The sequence below is a fragment of the Alexandromys fortis genome, unplaced genomic scaffold (genome assembly GCF_014885135.2).
Source record: "Alexandromys fortis isolate MF-2015 unplaced genomic scaffold, M_Fortis_MF-2015_v1.1 scaffold_21, whole genome shotgun sequence".
NCBI classification, from domain to species: domain Eukaryota; kingdom Metazoa; phylum Chordata; class Mammalia; order Rodentia; family Cricetidae; genus Alexandromys; species Alexandromys fortis.
The window spans coordinates 1392570-1415684 of NW_026067905.1; the positions used below are offsets into that span (position 1 = coordinate 1392570).

The 23115-nt window shown below is 40.8% G+C and overlaps 1 protein-coding gene and 1 long non-coding RNA gene across 5 annotated transcripts in view; one reads left to right on the plus strand and one right to left on the minus strand.

Annotated features, from left to right (window-relative positions):
- Abcc9 (ATP binding cassette subfamily C member 9) overlaps positions 1-23115 on the plus strand; it is a 124383-nt gene that overhangs the window by 47071 nt on the left and 54197 nt on the right. For 3 of the 4 annotated variants that reach the window (XM_050135246.1, XM_050135244.1, XM_050135243.1), the window contains 7 exons: positions 3468-3572; positions 5278-5350; positions 9672-9777; positions 15946-15984; positions 17753-17854; positions 21147-21231; positions 22693-22773. In XM_050135246.1, the coding sequence (XP_049991203.1) occupies positions 3468-3572; positions 5278-5350; positions 9672-9777; positions 15946-15984; positions 17753-17854; positions 21147-21231; positions 22693-22773 (591 nt within the window). The remainder of the gene's footprint in view (positions 1-3467; positions 3573-5277; positions 5351-9671; positions 9778-15945; positions 15985-17752; positions 17855-21146; positions 21232-22692; positions 22774-23115) is intronic. The other variant, XM_050135245.1, reaches the window with a different exon arrangement.
- The window catches only part of LOC126497337 (uncharacterized), an 81539-nt gene that overhangs the window by 9526 nt on the left and 48898 nt on the right, over positions 1-23115 (minus strand). The gene's annotated exons all lie outside the window — the stretch shown is intronic.

Here is a 23115-nt window from a genome sequence, read left to right on the forward strand (position 1 = left end):
GGTGTGATTTTTGTTTGAGAAATAACTGCCATGTATGCCTGTCTATATTGCATAGCAAGGCCAACAAAGGATGCTTGATATTACGTGGACATGTGCCTAAGTCCAAATGCACATGAATGGACAGCTAGTTCAGGTTAAAGCAGGGAGTTTATAGTGTTGCAGGTCAGGGGTTGCATCTCTGCATAGACCACATAAGAAATTCTTGGGGGCTAGAAAGGTGACTCACTTAGAATAAGAATACTCGATGTTGTTGCAGAGAATCTGAGTTTGGTTCTCAGCACCCAAGTTGGACACTTCATAATCACTTGTATATCCATCTCCAGGGCATCTGACACCCTCTATGGCCTCTTCTGCCTCTATTTGCACCTACACAAACCTGTACATACACACAAATAAAATAAATCTTTAAAAATATATTCAAGTGTATCTATACTTTTTAAGAGAAAGAAATCAAATCTTTGATTAGAACCAGGTCCTCATACTTTTGTTGATTTTCATCTCCCAGAGAATGCATTAGACCTTTTTTCTAGAAAGGCAGAGTGAGCGGAGCAAAATGACCTCAAAGAAAGGGGAGATCAAGTTCATGGAGTTGGAGATATCTGAAGAGTTATTTTCTGTACAAGATGAGGCAGAGGAGTAAAATTACACTGCAAAGAGATTGTTGGAAGGAAAGAGAATCTCCTTCAGATCCTTCCAATATCTTCAGTTATTGAATCCAGGTTGGACTTCTAGTGCCTTCCAGAGTCATTCATCACTGTGGATGGCCCAAACCACAATGACAAGCTTTTAAAAAAAAAATGGCGTGTGCTTGAAAACAATACTGATGGAAACTCCTTTTTGAGAGCACTTGGGAAGCTATATATTCTGTGAGAGCTTAGAGTTGAGTCGTTTTGGCTGTAGCATTGCCACAGAGAATTGATGGTGCTCTAGGGCCAAAGTCTCTTCAAGTTACATCTGTGGAGCTGTAACTCAAGTGTCTGTCAACACATCTCTACTTGTCGGCCTCGCCTTGGTTTCAGGAAGAGTATGACGTCATCCTTCTGGGCCTCTGGGGCAGCACTACCACAGTCCTCATGACTCTAGAAGACTGTGAGGCTAAAGTATAGGTTCAGATCTACTAGCATGCAATGTATATCTACCCTAAAGAGTTGTGATAATTTCAGAATGTTCCATGCACTGTGCCTCCAGTGTTGTCTGTGAGAACCTTGGAAAGGACATACAACTAACCTTACATTTCATCACCCCATCCTCTTTTAAAGCAAGGTGTGTGTGTGTGTGTGTGTGTGTGTACAGTGCTTTCTAGATGGCTTAACCTCGGCTGATTCTCTACTGTCTATTTTCTTACTGAGATTTTGGTTTGTGCTGCTCCCATGAAGCCTTGGCATTTTTTTCTGCTTGATGGCTGATGTTCTTTTGGGACATCAGTTGATGGAAGTTGGAAAGGCAATGTCTTGTTTGGATTAAACTACTGATTATTTTCAGACATTGTTAGTTCTCATAGAAGTTATCTTCTTTTTTTTTTTTTTTATAAATGTTAAACCTGAAATTTCAGGCAGGAATGTTTTTAAAAGCTTCATGCTTCTAGAATCATTTGCTTTTCTAGGCAAATTAACAGTTTCAAACTGTTACATTTTAACCTTACTTATCTCTACAAGGTAGTTGAATGAGGCATATAATTGTTTATGGGGAAGTACTTCATTGTTAAATTTATAGACAAATTTTGAGCTTTTTTGATCTAAAATTTTTTAAATCTTTTTTATGCATATAGGTGTTTTACCTACATGTATGTCTGTGCAGCACATGTGTGTAGTACCCACATATGCCAGAAGAGGGATGGAGGTACAGCAAGTTGTGACTTCTATGTGGGTGCTAGGAGCCAAAACCAAGTCCTCTAGAAGAGCAACCTGGGCTCTCAACAACTGAGCCATCTATCCAGCCCTTGTGTGTGTTTGTATGTACCTATTGACAGAGGTTTCTGTCCCAAAGAAACACACAGAGGTCTATAATAATCATAAACTGGCTGGATTATTAGCTCAGACTTCTTATTCAGGCTTACATCCTACATTAACCCATAATTCTTGTCTGTGTCAGCCATGTGACTTGGTACCTTTTACCAGTAAGGCATTCTCATCTTGCTATCTCTGCGTCTGGGTGATGACTGCAGACTGAATCTTTCCTCTTCCCAGAATTCTCCTATTCTGGTCACCGGTCCTATATTTCCTACTTAGTTGACCCATTTATACATCCTGCCTAGCTATTGGCTAATCAGCATTTTATTAAATCAGTACAATAAAACTTCACAGGGTACTAGAGCATTGTCCCAAAGCAGGTACCTATGTATGTGTGCGCATGTTTGTCTTTGTGTGTGTGTGTCTGTGTGTGTGCATACTTTGTGAACTCCTGTGTGTAGAGACCAGAGGACAAACCAAGCTGTCATTTCTTGAGTACCATCCACCTTGCTTTTCAACAGACTTTCCTTGGCCTAGAATGCTTCATGGGAGTTGAGCTGGCCTATCTCAAATTTCTTCAATGTTGAGATTGCAAGTCCCGCCATCATATCCAGATTTAAAAAAAAATTAGGGTTCTGGGTATCAAACTCAGGTCTGCTTACAAGTATTCTATGGGCAAAGACATCCTCTGCCTCTTACTGCTGCTGGTTTCCTTGCAGTGGATAGGTCTGTCTGATGACAAAGAACTGTACTATATTTCAAGCAGATCTTGTCACATTATAGCTCCTATGGATCTCCTGGTGATGCACTGTCTGCCTTTGTGTACACATAGGTCTTGTTCTCCTGACAGTCCACAAGAGACTCTTGGGTGTGTTCTAGCTTAGTATGATTTACATACATATATCAGATTTAAACTTCTCATGGTTCTCCAAAGATGATCCATAAATGTCCTTCTGGGATGTTTGCTTATGAGTATGATGGTTCTTCCAGATGGATTGCAATTTGCTCAGGGTGAATCTGATCAGCCAGTTTATAGTACACAGGGTTTAAAAATATTTATTTGTCTGTGTACGTTTGTGTCTGAGTGATGTGTGTGTGTGTGGATGGATAGGTAGGCTCACAAGCCTATGCATACAGAGAGGCTTGCTGAGGGTACCACTCTCACACTGTGCCTGTTCTCTGAGGCAAGGTCTCACTGAACCAGGGCCTCAGCTTTCCTGGACTAGACTGAAGCCAACAAGTTCTAGGGATCAGCACTCGAGCAACCACCATTCGCAAGCACTTCATATTCATTTTTCAGCTTTCCCAAGAGGTCCGTTAATTAGCTTTAAAGTTAGCTAAATATTTTTTTCACTGTTTGCTCTTGTGGAGTAGCCATAGGAGAGACTAAAATTTGACACTCGTTTTGCTTGTTTTTCTTGGAATTGAAGTGAAATAGCAATCTGAGTGAACATTTGGTAAAAAATCTCAATGTTTTTATAACGCTTCAACTTCTGTCCGTTTCTGTTTGGAACACAGCAATCAAAACCAATAAACAGGAAGCAGCCTGGAAGATACCACCTGGACAACTACGAGCAACCACGTCGTCTTCGGCCGCCAGAGACAGAGGATATCGCAATAAAGGTTAGTTCATCTGTTACGTTCTTATGCAAGTGGACCACTTAGGTGACACTCCAGGCTGACGTCTGTAAAAGTGTCCCAAATGTGTCTGCAGGGCCTCCTTTCTGTGACCACAGGCCTGACAATCTTTAACGCATATTTTATTGAGTTTATTCTTTTTTTTTCATCTCTTGACCACAGGTTCTGTTTCATCATTGTATTTGGTACCCAGAAAAGAGCTTTTTTCCCCCAAATCTATCAGAAGTTAGTATTTAACTCATTCCTCCAAGACTCACATCCAAACTGACTTGTAGAAAATACCAGTATTTCATAGTTCCATTTTTAAAAAGAAAAGCTAGTTGCTGCATGGCACTATTTCTAGGGAGATCTGAACAAATGTCTATGCACCAAAGACAGAAAGCTAATGACAGACCAATGTAACAACACCATTAAGGTCCAACTTGGTGAACCAATGAGTCTAGTGGTGTTACTTACAGGAGTATGGGTCAGGGGTTACTTATAGGACCATGGATGACCCAAAAAACTACATCCAGTCCAGAATGGGTGATGACTCAGGAAAGCAGGAACCCAGGCTCTCTCTGCACAAAATTGTAGGGAACAGGACAAGTAGGAGCAACTCCTCTTTAGTCTTTACTAGTTGATAATATTAGGGGTTGATAGGCAGTGTGAATCTTGTAAGGTTCAAATACTTCCTGATACTTGTGAGTTGTTGATTGCTTGAGTCTTGAAGGAACCCCCTTTGTAAATTCCTGATTCTCCATAAGCTTTCCTGCCCAATAGAATGCTTCAGCTGAGAGGGAATTGGTACCCAATATGAATACATATACCTTATGGCTTCACTTAGCCTCTCGGGCTCCATAGTGATAGAATTTCAAACTTGACTTTATACCTTCCCTGGCCTCTGTCCTTAGGTAGAACTCAGGTAGAAATGCCAGCTTTGGGGCACATCTGGAGACTGATGGTTGGGACAAATCCCAGGGAGGGGCCAATACTGACACTGGTGTGCCAGAGTCTTGGAACATTTCCCTTTTGGAAGCATCTTCCCTAGATCCCCAGGCCAGGCGAAGGCAGTGAGGGTCAATGCCTGGCCTATGGTCAGCAGGCAGCTGCTTGTTTAGGGTGACTGTACACGTTCCAGGCCCTTGTCTGGTGGTTTCGGACTCTATTTTTTCTTCTTACACTCAGGTGAAGCTGTGACATCGTCAGTTGCTTGTCACATCTGTCACCAGAGACGTCTTAGTTCTGTCCTACTTTCACTGGTGCCACCAGCACTGCCCTCTTTTTCTAGTACATGCCAAGTAAATAGAATTGTTTCCATTTTAAGAAGTTTGCATTTACTTGTTTGCTGTCTGTACGTGTATGTGCCTATATTAGTTTTAATGTAGCACGTGTGTAAGTGCTAACAGAGGCAAGAAGAGGGCATTGAGTTGATCCCCTGGAACTGAAGTGACCATTGGTTGTGAGTCAGGCGACATGGGTGCTGGGAACTGAACTCAGGAGCTGTTTGAGAGCAGCAAGTGGTCTGAACTGCTGAGCCATCTCTCCAGTCTCCCGTTTTTCCTTTCTCATTTATAGCACCGAACATTTAGAACTCAGATTCGGCTGCCACTGTGTGCTGGAGCTTATGTTAAACACTAGAAAGGAGCTGCACTTTAGCTGCTCACTAGTACTGTGCACCTAATTTCATTCCTATATCCTTACTTTCTAGGTGACGAATGGATACTTTTCATGGGGCAGTGGTTTAGCTACGTTATCCAATATTGACATTCGAATTCCAACAGGTAAGGCTGTTACTTAAACGTTTTCGTATTTTTTTCCAAGATCGTTGAGCCTAACAAAAAGTGGAAAGGGGGGATTTATTTATGTTTATTTAGTTTCCATTTCATGTCTGTGTGTATTTGTGTGTGTGGTATGAATGTGTGCATACATTTTTGCATGTGTGGGGATATGTGTGGAGGGGGTGAGTTCTTATATGTGGAAACCCGAAGTTGAGGTCTGGAATCTTCCTCAATTAATCTTTTACCTTATTCAGTGAAGCAAGATCTCTCAGTTAAACTCAGAGCTCAGTGATATGACATGTCTGGTTTACCAGCTTGCTCTGGAAATGCCCTGTCTCCATCATTTTCCTCTGATAATGCCCATCATCTTGCTTCGGGAATGTCCCATCTTCACCTTGCTCTGTCTCCATCATCTTTCTCTAGGAATGCCTTGCCTCCATCGTCTTGCTCTTAGAACATCCTATCTCCATCTTGCTCTGAGAATGTTCTGTCTCCACCATCCTACTCTGGGAATGTCCTGTCTCCATCTCCAGGGCTGACTGGACTTACTGGGGCTCTGGGAATCTGAACTTTGGTCCCAATAAGCTTAATCATTGAACTGTCTCCCATCTCTCCTGCCTGTTAAAGGAGTTTTGAAAGATATAACCATAAGGTTATGTTACTTATACGTACTAGGTTCCTCACGAGGCAACTATATCACTGTGAGCTAGAAATTATAAAACTGGACAGTCATTTAAAAAGGTGTGTCTTTGGAAAAGTTATTTATTGCTCACTTGGTGATTCAAGGTATTTAAGGAATTGGGATTCTTGGTTTCTCTTTACCTCTCCTCCACTCTGTCTGTCCAACTCCCCCTATGTCTTGCTTTCTTCTTCTGCTGTACCAGATTCTAACGTTGAATTCCTCTTTCTGCCCAGAAATCCTGCCTAACATCTCTTGCCTAGTTATTGGGCCATTAAGCTTTCTATTAAACCAATTAGGTACCCTAGACAGGCAAGGTATAATAAATCTTTACAGTTTGCTTAAATAACCCACAACAGATGGCACTTGCAAGCAATTCAGGATCACCCATCTAATCATTTTATTTGCTTATTAATTTTCTTGCCTTTAAGTTTTATTAAGATGCAACTCATCTACAATAGCTGTATCTGCTTAATAGTTCATTGTAGCCAGGCTTTCTCTGGACTGCCAGCTCCCAAATAATGACATGGAAACTTCTTATTAATTATGAAAGTTTGACCTTAGCTTAGACTTCTTCCCAACTAGCTCTTATAACTGGATTAGCTCATTTGTATTAATCTACATTCTGTCACATAGTTTGTTACATCTGATACATGCTCAATACCATGCACCCCACTTCCTCCATGTCTGGCTGGCAAGTTTCACCTTTCTTCCTTCCAGAGTTCCTCCCTCTCCCTGGAAGTTCCACCTATCCCCTCATGCCTAGCTATTGGCCACTCAGCTCTTTTTAAACCAATCAGAAGGTGCCTTGGCAGGCAAAGTTAAATAGCGATACATGTTCAAAGTGTACAAAAAGATTATCCCACAATATTTCATTTTGAGTTTTTTTAAATAATGTTTTTATTAGTTCTTTGTAGATTTTTTATGCTGTATTTTGGACATTTTTCACTTCCATCTTCCAACTTCAACCTCATGCCCTTATTCCCATAACTTTGAGCCTTTGTCTTCCTTTCTAAATCCATCAAATAGTGTCTGTTGTTCAGCAACTCTTGGGAGTGGGGCCTGCCCTGAAGTATGGTTGATCTACCAGGGGTCACATCAGTAAAAAAAAAACTGAGCCCCCCTCTCCCAGTGGCCATCAAATGCTAACAGCTCCTCAGTTAGTGGTGGGATGTCGTGTCTACCTCCCTACCACATGCTAGGATTTTGTCTGGCTGGATTTTGAGCTGGTTTTGTGTGTACTGCCATAACCACTATGGGTTCATACGTACCACTGCCCAGTTGTAGCTGGAAAGTACTGATTCCTTGAAGTCATCCAACACCTATGGCTCTTACCATCTTTCTTTCTGCTTGGAGAATTTGGGCCTAACTTAGGCCTCTGATGCTATCATAGCAGTCAAGAACTTAATGCATAGCCACTTCCAAAAGCCACTTCCTTTTATTTTTCTATTAATTTATAAACTTTTGTGGGAAGAGCATACCCTGAGCTATCCTGCCACAGATTAAAGTTATTTAGGTACCATACAGAGCAGCCATTAAAGTATTTTGGAAATTTTATATCCATTAAACAACAGTTTCCCCACAGCTCCCTTCCTCTGCTCACTGGCAACCACCATTCCTGTTTCTGCTTCTGTGAGTTTGACTGTTAGAAACCATATTCAATGCTCATGCAGTGTTCTCTTTTCTATATCTGCCCTACTTTGCTTAGCATAAGGTTCATCTATGTTGTTGAAAACAGTAGGGATTCCTTCTTTGATAAAAGAACATTTTATTACAAGTATGTAGCATGCTTTCTTTCCCTGTCAGTGGACATTTAATTATTTCTATCTGTATTGATACCATGAAAAATGTTTCAGAGAGTGTGGGAGCACAGACTTCTTTGACTATCTGAATTCTAATTATTTTGTAGAGACACTGAGAGGTGAGTTTGATGAACCGTATGGTAGTTTTGTTTTTAATATTTGAGTCACCTTCATAACGTTTTCTTTTTGTGCTGAATGCTCATGTTCTATTTCTCTCCTATTGAGCTGTAGAAAATTCTTATAAATTTGAATATGAATGCTTTACCAGGTAACAAGCTTGTGAGTGTTTTCTGCCATTTTCTCTTTGCTCATCATTTCCTTTGTTGTACCATTTACATTTTTGAGGTATTCCCATTTCACTATATTTTGTTTTCATTTAAAATGCAAAAGTTCATGCCAAGATCAGTATGAAGAAGCTCTCCCCTTTGCTTTCCTTGAGAGTTTTGAAGTTTCTACACTGACCATTAGGTCTTTATGGCACTGTGAGATGACTTTAGGGCGCCGTAGACTCCAATAGTTGAAGCCCAGTCTTCGCAAGTGCTTATTCGGTTTGCCCATCACCACTGTTTCCTTCCCCACTGTGTGATCCTGAGGTGCTTACTGCGGATTAGGTGACCAGATACATGTGTGTTAGTTCTCGGCTCTTCATTCCATTTTGTCACCCAACATGCCGTTACTACACAGATCACAGAGGCTTTGGAATGTATCATTTGTAGAATGATTTTGGTGTGGAATCCTGAGTCTGTAGATAGTGTTGGAAAGCACGGACGTTGTAATAATATTAGTTTGTCAAATATTTAAGCCTGGGGTTAGTTCCATCTCTCTCTGTTTTCTGCATGAATTTTATTACCACGTGAGAATCTTCTTCCTTGGTTAAGTTTTATTTCTGTATTTTGAACAGATTACCCAAGAAGCAACAAATTACCCAAGAAGGAAATCAACAATACAATAGCATTTATAATAGCACCATAAGAGCAAGATACGTTGGAATGGTCAAAATAATTTTATTTAAAATGTTTGAATAACTGAGTAGAAATATTTATTCAGCCTGGTGTGATGATCAGTAGCATCGACATTTTCTATCATACGTGGAGGTCAAAGTGAGAAGCTACAGAGTCCTAACATACAAATCACTTTATCTCAACTATGACTTTTGTCATAATTGCTCCTTTACTGTTTGAATTTAATAATGAAGTTAGAACTAGTGTTGATAGTATAAGAAGTTGTTTCTTTTATTCTTTAGTTAGTACTAGCTACTTTCCATTTAAATAATACTAAAGCACAGGTCTTCAATGAGACTCAGCTGGCAGAGGCAGAAGGATCAGAAATTCACAACAAGTTATAGGGCAGCCTAGCCCAAAGGAGATCTTTCAAGAAATTAAAGTAGTAAGTCAGATTCAGAGATTTTACTTTTTCTTTTCTTTTGCAAAAGACAGGGGCAGGAGCTGCTTACTCCACTGCTTGTTATCAAACTGGGCTAGGGATGGAAATGTGAGACCTGTCTAAATGTGTCATCCTTTTTTAAAAACTTATTTTGCTGAATTTATTTATTTATTTATTTATTTATTTATTTATTTATTTATTTATTTATTTAGCTTTTGCTCTTAGTGATTGAGCCAAGGTCTCACTATGTGTTTCTTATTGTCCTGGTACTTGCAATGTAGGCCAGATTGACCTGGAACTTGCAGTGTAGACCAGGCTGGCCTGAAGCTTATAGTGATCTTCCTAGCTGTCTATCTTTTTAGTGCTGAAAGTCCCAGCATGCCCATCATGGCCAAGTTTTGGTTTTATTTGGCTAAACAAAGTCTTTCTCATCTTCCTGTTCTCTGCTTTGTTTCTGTAGGTCAGTTAACCATGATCGTGGGCCAAGTGGGGTGTGGGAAATCATCTCTTCTCCTTGCCATCCTTGGTGAGATGCAGACCCTGGAAGGAAAAGTTTACTGGAGCAAGTAAGTATGTCTCTTTGAGCTTTCTCTTTGGTGCTGCAATAAACACTCAGACCAAAAGCAATCTGAGGAAATAAGGGCTTTGCTTGGCTTCCATGTCACCATGCATCATAGAGGGAAGTCAGGGTAGGGAATCAAGGAGGAAGTTGTAGTAGAAACCACAGAGGAATGATGCTTGCTTCTTCACATACCTCATGCTTAGCTAGTTCTCCGATACAGCCTAGAGCTGCACACTCAGGGGATACTGCCACTGACAGTGGGCTCGGTCTATGACTATTAGTGCTAAGACAATCCCCCGTAGATTTGCTCAGAGAGCAGTCTGATCTCTTTATTGAGAGAACTCCTTTTTCAGTTGACTCTAGGCTGAATCAAGTTGACAGTTCACACTATCTAGGACAGCACTTTTAATGGATTTCTGTTCTCTCACACAGCTGAAAAGCTTCCAAGGGAAGACTAGAATGGTAGTTCTTTATTTCATGGGTCATAGAATTTCTGAAATATGCAAATATTTAAAAATAAAAATCACAGAAATATCAAAAGGGGGAAACTTCAAATGTCATGAAAATTATAAAGCAACTCACTGTGCTAGTTAACTACTACATGCTAAGCTAAAAGGTTGGAATGCTCAAGACAAATTTTTAAATGTACATAGGAAATACTCAAACAACAAAATTTATTCTGTAATAAAATAAGTTAGGGAAAGTTTATACTATTTATAAAGTTTGATTGCAAACATATCATCAAGGGTTCAATGTTCAGGAAACAAATATTAAGGGATGTGTTCTAAAGTCTTCAGAAGAGGCCGAGAAGTAACTATTTTTCTTCATATTTAGTGTCAGCTAGACACTAGAGGTATCGGGGAAGACATGGGCGGGACAGCCTAGTGTGCTATGCAGCTCAAAAGGATGTGAAGAGAAAGCGACCCAGCTCCATGCCTCTTCAGGTGCCAAGATGCTTGCAAACGCATCCATTAACACTGAGAGAGGTCACTCACCCAGGACGGTGATGCAGGGGTCTGCAAACAGGTTGCGGTAACAAAGTGATACGGAATGATACTAGTGCAGCCCTGAGTCCTGAAGAGCAAACCAGGTTAAACTAGTTTGGCTTACCTAGTTGATTCCTCATGGGCAGTGTGTGAGAGAACTAGTTGAAACTTCTGTCCAATAAATCAACCAACAGATACATACATACATAAATTAATAAGCAAATAGACAAATGAGAGTGTTGTGTAGGAATTCCTATCCAGGTAAGATTCTTTTTCCATGAAATTTGCAATGAGCGGAGACATGTTTGAGAACTACATTGCAGCTATTCTGATTGCTAAGACCGGAGACATCTGCTAAGCAACCTGAACTGCACCGTGAGGCCCCCACAACCAAGAGTCATCCTAGCACTACTGCGTGCCCTAACGTTGAGCAGGCTTGTTGGAAAGGGTCCAGTTTTGAACTCGTGGCTACAAGTTCCACTGTAGTGTAGCTGGATGCTCATGCACACAGGTGTCTCTGAGGAACTAAAGATTGTGGGCCCGTTAGCATACGCTGCACTGGAAACGTTAGCGGAGAGAAATGCTTGGCTGTGAAATTTGGCCCAGAACCTCTTGCTTGCAAAAGTGTCATTGGCAAAAGAAGGAAGCTGAGAAAAGTTGAGAGTCTATTTTATCTGCGCTGGGGAACTCTAGAAGGCAGTAGCCATGAAACCGTTTGCTGACATTCGGAGGATAGCTCAGGAAATCATGATGCCTGAGCAGTGTCTCCCCACAGTCATCCTCTGCTCTGGAGGGAGAAATAGCTCAAGATCATGAACCCTCAGCTTCGCATTGATCACTGCAGTCGGACACCGAGCAGTGTCTGCTTCCCACTGTCAGCTATGCTCTGGATGGAAAGCAGATCTCACCAGTTAAATTATATAACAGTTGCCATCATCATCATCAGGTTACGTGGCTTTCATTTAACATTGTTTTATCAAAATTGACATCTGTAAGAAAGTGAGAGGAGAACTAGAAGCCTCTCTCTCAGGCCTCCAGGGAGTTCTAATCTGCTCTTCCCGGGTCTCATTCAATTTTCTTGGCCTGCACTCCAATTGAGTCCATCTGGCTATGGGCATTGCCATTCATGATTATTATAATTGGTTTAATAAATAAACAACATGGCAATATGGAAATGCATTTCATAACCTAAGTAGTTGTTTTCTTTGCACTCTCAATTTTGTTAGATAACAAAATTCCAGTTTCCATTTCCTTATTACTTTGAAAAAAGATTAGTGAATGGTTCCAACAATCTACTTTGTTTACAAGAGAACAAACGACTTGGAGCGGAGAGTGGAAACTGATGTCCTGGGAAAATGTGTGATGATCTGGCAAATACAGAAGCAGAAGATAGAGGAAGGCAGAATCCCCAAAAATACCACCACCAAACAAACTGACAAGGAAAAGAAATCTATGCAATGGACAATACGGAGAGGCTTGGTTTCTGGTTGGCTTTGATTGCTTTCTAAGATGAGGGCTTATTATGTAGCCCAGGCTAGTCTCAAAATCATGATCCTCCTTCCTAATCATTCTGGAAACTGGGATTACAGACACGTGCCACTGTGTCTTACTACATGGTAAGGGGAGAACCACGCTGCAAGTTTTACTGAAAACTAAGCAAGGAAGTCATCTGCGTGTAAAAAGTGTTAGTAACAGCATCAGGTGGCAGGGAAGCAAAGTAAAGTCATACCTACAATGTACCCCAAGTTCTTAAGGATGTCATGACTTAAAATTAATTACTTATTTGTATGTGGACACACATATGTTATGGTCCAAAATATGTAAAAATATATCCAGGAGTTATTATGTAAACTAATTTCATTCTTGACTTCTCTATCAACATGTTCCAGCAATACACATTTTTAAAGAATAAGATAGAATATATACAGTTTACATGCTAAGACATGTTAAGACAGGAAATCATTCCAAAGTCTTCATTTCCTCCTTGGGTCTCCCTTGAGCTTTAATTTCTGCTTCATGTCCAAGGTCATTTGGAAACTCCCCAGGCACCTCAACCGAGTGTGTTCGATGCTAAAAACCTCTGCTGTCCCCCATCACAGGCACTGCCCTTCCTGTGCTCATATCTCTTGCTCTTCCATCCTCCCCTCTCACCAGCCCTGCAAGCCAAGGCAGCTGGGCATCTTTATCTGCTCAGCACAGCTCTCTGGGGGGGGGCACTGCCCTCGCTGCTCTGCTAGACTCCAGAGGTCTCTGTATTTCCTCCCTCCTTGTTGTAATAGGAGTGGCGGGGCTGTGTCCCCAGCACCCCGGCTGCCTGCTAGCTTATGCTCCGAAATAATTACACAGACACTGTATTCTTATAAGACTGCTTGGCCCATTATATCTAGCCTCTTCTTGGCTAACTCTCGTACCTGGACTAGCCCAATTCCAATAAGGTGTGTAGCCCACGAGGTGGCTTACCAGGGAAGATCTTAACCTACGTCCATCCTGGGTTGGAGCTTCATCCAGTGTGCCTCAGAGAGCAGAGCTATCGCATCTGCCTGGGAGAGGGGAGCATGGCCTCTCTGAGCTCACTTCCTTTTCCTCCCAGAATTCTGTTCTGTTTACTCCTCCCACCTATGTTTTAACCTATCAGGGCTAAGTAGTTTCTTTATTGCTTAACCAATGAAATCAACAGATTGATATATGACACTCCCACATCACCTCCTGTTCCTGGAGTGCGGCTACTCAACTGAACCTCTCTCTTAAGTAGAAGTTTATGATGTTTTTGTAGAACCCTGCAAAGTGGTTCATGAGTCCTTCACTGTCTAAGTCGTTCTCATCTGCTTGTCTTTGTGGGTCTATGTCCTCTGCTTATGTAATGTTTTGACCATATTGGATTTACCTGTTCTTTGTCTGAGCAGAGTAATGCATGGGAATCTGCTATGCACTTTATCTGGCCTTAAGTTCTCCAGGCATTTTCTTAGTGTGGCCCACTCTTCATCCTCCCCATTGCATTAGCTCCATTGCTAATTCCATTAACTAGTTACTTTACCTATACCTGTGAGTAAGCACCTCACCTAACTGTTGGCAGAGGCTTCTGTACTGCCCAGTCCTGCTATCCAGCTCAGTCAGTAGAGCATGGGACTCTTAATCTCATGGTCATAGGTTTGAGCCCCACATTGGGCACCAGATGAAGATGGACGTTAATAAGAAATCCCACACTAGCTCAGAACTGAGTACAATAAAGGGTTATTTATTTAGGGGCAGACTCACAGATCACAGTCCTCTGCATGAACAGAGAACAGAAACCAAATCCAGCAACTGGAAGAGGGAGCACACACTTTACCTTGGCATTTATAGTATAAGAGTTCACAGCCAAGTGGGCTGGTATCTTAAAGGCTATTGACTGAAGGAACTCCCACAGTACCTGACAAAATCAACTTACAGAAGGAAGGGATTTTTTTTTTCATCAAATTTCAGGATTGAGAAGTCACGGCTGCAGGAGCAGGATGCAGCTGATAACACTTCAAAAGCGTTTGGGTGGTGGAGAAGCATGGGTGCTGGCATTCAGTTCTGCTCAGCCCAAGATCTCAGGCAATAGGATGCTGTCACCCACATTCAGGGTGGATCTTGCCTCTTCAGTTAAAATTATCTGAAGACACTTTTACAGACATGACCAGAAATGAGTTTCCATGGAGATTCCTGTTCACCTTGGTACTTACTGCTTGTTGTGTTCTGACAACAGCGCAGCACCATGCAGGAAGCAAAGAACCTTCCTTCTCACGGGGTCTCCACTAGTCTCAGGACCAGGAGGTGATCAAATTTATATTTAATTATTTGTTTATCTATTTAGTGTGGGAGATGTGTTTGCCACCGTGTGCAGGTGGAGTTCAGAGAACAACTTAACTGAGCCTGTCCTTGTACCACATGGTTCCCAGGCCTTGAACTCAGGTCAGTCAAGTTTGGCTGCCAAGACTTAGCCCGCTGAGTTATCTCCCCAGCTCCATAAAGTTTTTTAATTGATATTGAACCCGGTGGGAATTTAGTTGATCATTATCTGGGCAAACTGGTGGTTTCCAAGGTCTCCATCCAGCTATGTGGTGGGCATTTCCATCTGGGTGAATAATGCACAAGTGAGTCCACTAACTTCCAGCACATCTACTTTCCTTTCATGGATGACTTAAATAACATTACTACTAAGACATTAAAATCAAATGTTTTGATATCCAAATTGAGATATGGAGTATTTTAGCATTTGATTTTCATGAATTACTTAAATCAGGGGATACTTGTTGGGAGACTTTTTATAGACTGGTATTTTATTAGTCTCATATCAATGACTCTTTGCTTCTATTAAACACCCTATCATGTCATCAGCAATGTTCAGTATTCGAACTAATTCTTACCACTTTTAAAACAAATTTATCAGTAGGTAATGTAATTAGATATATTTTCTCACAGAAAGCATAAAGCATTGTCTAAAGTAAAAATAATACTTACTCTTATATTAGATCAATTGTATAGATCAATTGAATAAAAACCTTTCAAAATAATAAAATTTGGATAAGGCTAAATGTTTCAAAATTCAAATACAAAATACTAATCTTCAGGTAATTTTCCCACTATAATTAACGTGTAACTACATGGAATCAGTACAATCCCACTTTTATGAATTTCACATCAATCCATAGTTGTGTTCAGATGTTGCAGTTTGACCTGCTTCACGTCTGACTTTCATACACAATCCTTGGAGGATGACAATGGGGTTCATGACCATTTCATGTTTAGACTCTCAAGTTATTTCTTTTGACCTGTCTCAGGACAGCAAGAAGAATTTAAATTGGTCAAAATCAAATTTTAATGATGGTAAGAAGTTGGACATGCAGAACTACAGGCATCTGGGTTTTAGGAAAATTACTCAAGTTTCCAGAGCCAACTGAAGCAGAGCTGGACAAAGACTACAAGATGTTATGCGAAACAGCAGTTTGTGTGGGGGTCAGCTGGGCCTGCTGTCGTCCAGAGGCTTGGTGATTGGTTATCTCCTGCTTGAGGAAGATCAACAAGAAGAAAATAATTTATCTAGCTTGTCTTTGAAGTCGACTAGAAGAATGTTTCTGATGTTTGTTTATCTCATACCTATGTGCACACCTTTCCTCTCATGGTCACAGTTCATAATTAATGAACATTGTTTGCCATACTTACAGTGTAAATGAATCTGAGCCTTCCTTTGAAGCAACCCGAAGGTATTATTTCTATTTTCCCCCAAATTTAATAAGAATAACTTTCCCCGTCAGTCTTTAATCTCTTGCCCATCATATTCTGGTGGTGAACAGTCATTTTTAAGATACCTACCATATCTCCAACAGCAGTGGTTCTCAAACTTTGCAGGATGCTGAAGGATTAATTTGTCACCCCCTTGCCTGTAACCCTGAGGCAGGAGGATGGGCTTGATTTCTAGGCCATTCTTCATTATACACTAAGCTCCAGATTAGTCCAGGCTAGAGTGACAGCCTTTCTCAATAAATCAAAAAGAAAACGAAAGAAATTTGCCAAGGAGCTCATTGGGTCAACTGTTTTTGTCTCAATGGGTCACACGGTTTTTTAAGTTTGGCTGAAAAATCAAACTGTCTTTAGTAAAGGAACTTGGGGGCTCATTAAACTAAAACTCCAGGAAACAATACACGCAGTGTTTATATGTCAAATAAATCTGAATGTGGCGTTGAAATCGAGAGCCCAGTGCTTTAGCTACTCAAAAACAAACAGCCCACCACAAAACAAAACAAAAGCCAAAAGCTCAAAGAGACTTTGACTACCAACATCAGAAAAACACTCCCCAGATTAAGGGGAAGGGCAGGAGACATGCCAGACTTGGGGACCACTGCCTTCCCACATATGTAACTATCTAAAAGATGACTGTCACACTAGACTTTAATGTCCTCTAAAGCTCTACGATGCCATGCTTCCCGATGACTGTTCAGCTTTTCTTATTTCTTCTTCTTACCTTTATTCTCTGTTAACTGTAATCCCGTCATTAGAACTGACATATCATGAACTAACTATGGAGATCTGATTCGAAGCTCACCCTCTCCCTTCCCCAGTCTGGTCTTTCATCTTCTGTTTCTTCAGCTCATGTATTTTGAAATGACTGCAAGTTGAAGTCTAATGTGTAAGCATATAACACAATTTGTAAGTTAAAGAAATAGAAAAGAGAGGAGAAATTTAATAGTGTTTATTTACTTTCTGTCTTTCTCTTTAATTTTTTATTAGTTCTTTGAGAATTTCCTATAATTTATTTTGAGCATATTCACCCCTCCTCCAATTCTTCTCCCTAGAAATATTTTATGTTTTGAAACATGGACCTTGAATGTATAGTTTCAGCATTGAAATAGACTTCTCTAGATACCATTCTTCATTTTGAAATATTTTATATAAATAAAATATACTTATATGTAATTAAACACAAATGTGCACTCTAATTCTAGTTTTTTAATTCATGGTTCTTAAAAGTAATTATAAAAATTCACTGTTTCACAAAGTGTGTTTATAATAAACCAAAATATCTGTGACTACTAAAGTGAGTGAATTATTAATAACACTTTAATTTCAATTCAGAAAAGAAATTTTCTCTTAACAGTTTATAACATTAAACAATTCATCAGCACAGGAAAATCAAATTTTACTCATTGCATGATTTTTTTTATTTATTAAAGATTTCTGTCTCTTCCCCACCGCCGCCTCCCCTTTCCCTCCCCTTCCCCAATCACGTCCCCCTCCCTCGTCAGCCCAAAGAGCAATCAGAGTTCTCTTGCATGATATTTTAATTAAATTCTGATCCCTGTAATTTAAGTGACTTATTTAATAAATACTTTCTAATGTTGGGGGTCTTGGCCTTCTTGGCTTTTAGTTGTCTACTTCCACGTCTGATATATTCTGTCAGCTCTCATTGCCCTTAGTTGCACTGAAATGCTTAGCACAGCACCCCATGTAATCTGTGTTGTTTCCTCTCCACAGCAGGAGCAGGTATTCTGTGGCTTATGCTGCCCAGAAGCCCTGGCTTCTAAATGCTACAGTCGAGGAAAACATCACTTTTGGAAGTCCTTTCAACAGACAGAGGTAAATTTGCACATATGCAATTTACAGCTAAACAACCCCTTGTGATCCATGAGTTTGGACCAGTTCACTCATTGGGAGGCAATGCCAGAAAACTAGAGGTCACAGCAGAAGAGTGTATGACAGTGGGATGGGACTTTGTAGTTTATTCTTGAGTAGGTAAAAAGGGACATGTCCAAATATGCTGAATGAAGAGGGTTAAACTGGATGGATGGAAAGTTTGGTGATGGAGTCCCCTAGTGACGATGTTGAGTTGACGTATACCACCTCTCTACCATCTTCCATAGGAAGGTAGACAAGATAGCCTGTGCCTTGAGCCACATTCACAGTGATGGGTCTTAAGATCAAAAGCTGAGATCTTGAAAGTTAAAGAGAATTAGGCACGAGGAGAGGAATACTGACAAGAAAAGAAGGCAGGGGCATGGCATATTGGGAGAACAACATATATTATTCGAGTTTTCTGGAAACAGGCAGACAAAAGGAGATTCAGAAAGAAGAACTAGGTAGGGGTGATTATAAAGCTCATTTGATGTTATTGTGTGTATTCCAAAAAGGAATTGTAGGCTTTAGAAAAGGGGGTACAGGCTGGTGGAGTGGGGCACGTATGAAATCCCAACACTTGGATGTTGTGATGACAGGAAGATCATCTTTGGCCGTATAGCAAGCTGAAGGTCAGCCTGGTTACATGGGATCCTGCTTCAGAAATAACCCAAACAAACACATAAATAAAATATCAACTAACAATAAGAATGGAAAGGGCTACAAGGAAATGCAGTGTTGACTTTGGAGGTTAAAATATCAGTCAAATTAGGTGGAGAATCACAGGCAGACACAATCTGAATTGAGTCAAAGGGATGTAAGGGAGTTATTTGGAAGAATCACTTAGACACATGCTTAGATCAGAGAGTAGAAGTGTGAAAGAGTATATGGATGAGAAAAAAGTTCTCGAATAATAATGGAGGCATATGGGGAAGGAATCAAGATTGACTTGAATACTTTACAACCAATAAATGGTTGACTGCCAGGGAGATAGCTCAGCCGGTAGTAAGATGTCTTCTTTGCAAATATGAAGATCTGAATTTTCTCTCTAGGACCCATGTAAAAAATATTAGATATGGTTGCATGCTTCTGTGCTCCCAGCACTAGAGAAGCAGGCCAGACAGGATGAACCCCAGGGCTCACTGTCCAGCTGGCCCTAACCTATTTGCTGAGATCCAGGCCAACAAATAAAAAATAAGGTGGGAAGTACCTGAGGAAAGACACCTGAAGTTGTCCTGACTTTCAAATGTGTTGTAATAAGAATGGCAGGGCTGCGTCCCCAGCACCCCGGCCGCCCACATGGCTAGCTTATGCCTGAAATAGTTACACGGACACTGTATTCTTTTAAACACGGCTTGCCCATTATATCTAGCCTCTTCTTGGCTAACTCTCACAGCTGGACTAGCCAAGGTGCACTTACCGGGAAGATTCTAGCCTACGTCCATCCTGGGCCGGAGCTTCATTGTGTGTGTCTCTAAGAGGAGCTATGGAGTCTATCTGAGGAGTCTTACCTCACTTCCTCTTCCTCCCAGCATTCTGTTCTGTTTACTCCTCCCACCTATGTTTTAACCTATCAGGGCAAGCAGTTTCTTTATTTAATTAACCAATGACCTTCCTCCATCACAAATGGGCAGATAGACACATGCAGCTACACAGACATGGGCATTCACACACACATACCTACACACACATGAACATGTACACACTCACACCTGCACACACATGGATGTGTGAACACACATGCCCACACATGAACATACACACACACAAGCATTCACACACATGTGCCTGTACGAAATGAGCATACGAACACACTTGCACACATGAACAATAACTCCAGTGTCTCCAAGTCCTTTGGTTCTCTATATTTAATTCACCTGTGTTCTAGCCCCATCTTTATATACTTAATTAAATTTGAGTGCTCTCAATCCCCTTCCCTTCTGTTTCTCCTACCTTAGCATACACAACAATATTTGAGGGCAGCCACTTAGCCTGTGCTTGGCCATGAGGGACAGCCTTCTGTCTCTCACTGATATCATGAACTATCTACCATCAGATCTTCCTTAAGCTTCATTTTGCTCCTTTTTCCTGGCAAATTTCTACCTTCTTTTATGGAGTGTTATTGTTTTTCTCATGTTGCAGGAGTGGTGGTTCCCCTCTCTACTGACAGCACCTGAGAAAGCCCAGTTCTGTGTGTGTTTGCCTTGACCCTCTTTTGAAGATGCTAGCTTTCAGCTTGTTTTGTTTTGGTTTGTTTTTCCAAGACAGGATTTCTCTGTAGCTTTGGAGCCTGTCCTGGAACTTGCTTTGGACTAGACTGGCCTTGAATTCACAGATATCCACCTGTCTCTGCCTCCCAAGTTCTGGAATTAATTAATTAGTTAATTAATAAGGAATGTGCCACTACCATCCAGCTAGCTTTAAATTTTTTAACAGACAAATAAACTTGGATGTAATTTTTAAGTACAAAGTGATGTTTTAGGTATAAACTATAAATGAGAAAACCTAGTTATTTAATGTGCATATAACCTCATACCACTATCACTGTTCAAAAAGGGAGGAATGGAAACTCACACTTTCCTAGTCTAGGCTCAAACTAACATGCTCGGTCGATATTTATTCCAGTCTAAGATACTGAACTTGGGGTTGTGGGCATCGAGGGGATAATGAACAACAGCCTCAAAACCAAACCAGTGAATGAATACATATATGAGTTTATTCATCATAAAGAAGAAGATAATTATATTTTTTGCTAGAGAAGTCAAACAGCTGAGGCTACTAAGTCATATAAGCCAAACTCAGGTGGACAAATAGTACACGTTTTGTTATATTTTGGATCCTTGCTTCCTTTAAAATAGATAAGAACCCGGGTGGTGGTGGCGCACGCCTTTAGTCCCAGCACTAGGGAGGCAGAGGCAGGCGGACCTCTGAGTTCGAGGCCAGCCTGGTCTACAAGAGCTAGTTCCAGGACAGGAACCAAAAGCTACGGAGAAACCCTGTCTCGAAAATCCAAAAATAAAATAAAATGGATAAGAAAACTTTTTACCCATGAATGTCCCTTGAGAGTAGAAGGGGGACTAGGAGAGGGGGCAGGCTAGAAGAGAGGGAAGGAAGGAAGGGAGGAAGGGAAGGGGAGGGAGGGAAAGAAAGGGAAGGTACAGAGAAGAGGAAAGGGGAGTGGCTATTGTCAGAGAATGTAATACACTTGAGGGAACATCTGTATTTCAAAAGACCCTGAATATCATTTCTCCCAAAGGTACAAAGCTGTTACCGACGCCTGCTCTCTTCAGCCCGATATTGATTTGCTACCGTTCGGAGACCAAACTGAAATTGGAGAGAGGGTGAGCTAAATGTAATTGAACTAAGCAATGCACAAAAGAAAAGAGAAGAGAGTTGACTGCTTATCTTTAATCCTCAGAAGAACACAAGGAAGTCTTGGGGCTTAGGGATTACATGTTGTCCCAGTGACAAGCACCAAAATATAAGGACAGGCACTCTTTGATACCACCGTCCTTTAAGTACCCATTGAGAGCCTTCTGTGCAAGTCATATTGTGCTAGCCACTAGGGACCTGTGGCGGTGAGCCGGGGTGGGGAGAGTGAACCATCACCCCTGGCTCTGAGCAAGCATACTCTGCCTTCCTGGTTCTGCTGGCATGAATTGCTTTGGAAACTGAGATCGCTTCTGATAATTTCTTCCAGTCTGTCTCATCAACATCTATTATTTTGTTAAGGTCTTATTCGTCTTTACACTCTCCTGTTTTATGTTGACATCATGCTGTTCTGGCAGATGAAAACATTTAGACCTGCCATCGTTATCACACTAATGACTAACAAGAATCTTAACTCTTATAGGTTCAAAATTGTCCCGAAACAAAAGGCTAATGTGTGTTATCTACTGTGACAATAAGTTGATGTTGTGGGTGATTTTGTCCTCAGCGTGGTACAACTGAGGATACCAAGGCTAAACAACTGAGAAATTTCCCAAACAGTCAGTGTTAGGTGCTTAGGACCAGCCACCTTCTTAACGACTATTTTCTATTGCAACGTCATGACTCATTTAAGAACAACAGTAGCTTCATGTCTCAGAGTAAAAACATCCACAGGTGTGAAATGATAACAATCTTGATCTACTGGACCTCCTTTGGGGAATAAAATAGAGAAAATTATAAAATCACATATACCAGCCTGCTAGTACATATACCAGGTGCTAAGTTAATGCTAATTATTAACTATCATTACTATTTCATCATAAAAACTATTGTTGTGGAGTGGTATTTGGTATAACTTTACAATCAAATTGAAGTGGTATGTATTGAGAGTTGAGCGTTGGCTCAGCAGCAGAGAACTTTTGCTTCTCTTGCAGAAGACCCAAGTTCTGTTCTGACCACCCATCTAGGCAGCTTACAACCTCCCGTAACTCCAACTCCAAGTGATCTGATTCCCTCCTGTGACCACAGGCATCTTACCCTCATGTGCACTTACCCACACAGAAACACACATAATTAAAAATAAAATAAAAAACTTTGTAAAATGAGGTATGTGTCAAAGTATAGCCAATGTGAAAGCTTAAAAATTGGGAATTGCTTGTCTTTGTTACCCACCAAGAGAGCTGGTTATTCATGCTTTTGCTCAGCAAAGCTCACAGAATGAAAGGAGGAATAGTATAAATGGTCAAAGACTATGGACACATATCAAGCGTCATGTTAAAAGTGTTTAGAGTGACTTGCATTTTAGAGGTGATCTTTACCATCAGATCCCATATTAATGATGAAAATGGGTGTTTCTGGTATTTCTTTTCAAGGGCATCAACCTGAGTGGGGGCCAGAGGCAAAGGATCTGTGTGGCCCGGGCGCTCTACCAAAACACCAACATTGTCTTCTTGGTAAGAATATGAACTTCAATTTTATTTATTCTTTGATTTCTCCCTCTGGACAAGTGGGTCTTTAAAAAGCCAAGCTGGACAACTGAAGCAAAGCTGGTTTAATGGAATTACAGAGTACAGAGTAGGCAAATCCTCACAGTGCAGTTCAGTGACTCAGCATTCAGAACTGAGAGTTGGTGGCTCCAGGTTGGTGCCCACGAAATTACAATAGAAAGCAGCAAGGTACTTTAGGCAGTATCTTTTGAAGCTTTATGAATTATTTATTTATTCGTTTGTGTGGGAAGGGGAGGCAGGGCTTGCTTGTCACAGTGCATGTGCGGACGTCAGAGGACAAATTACTTA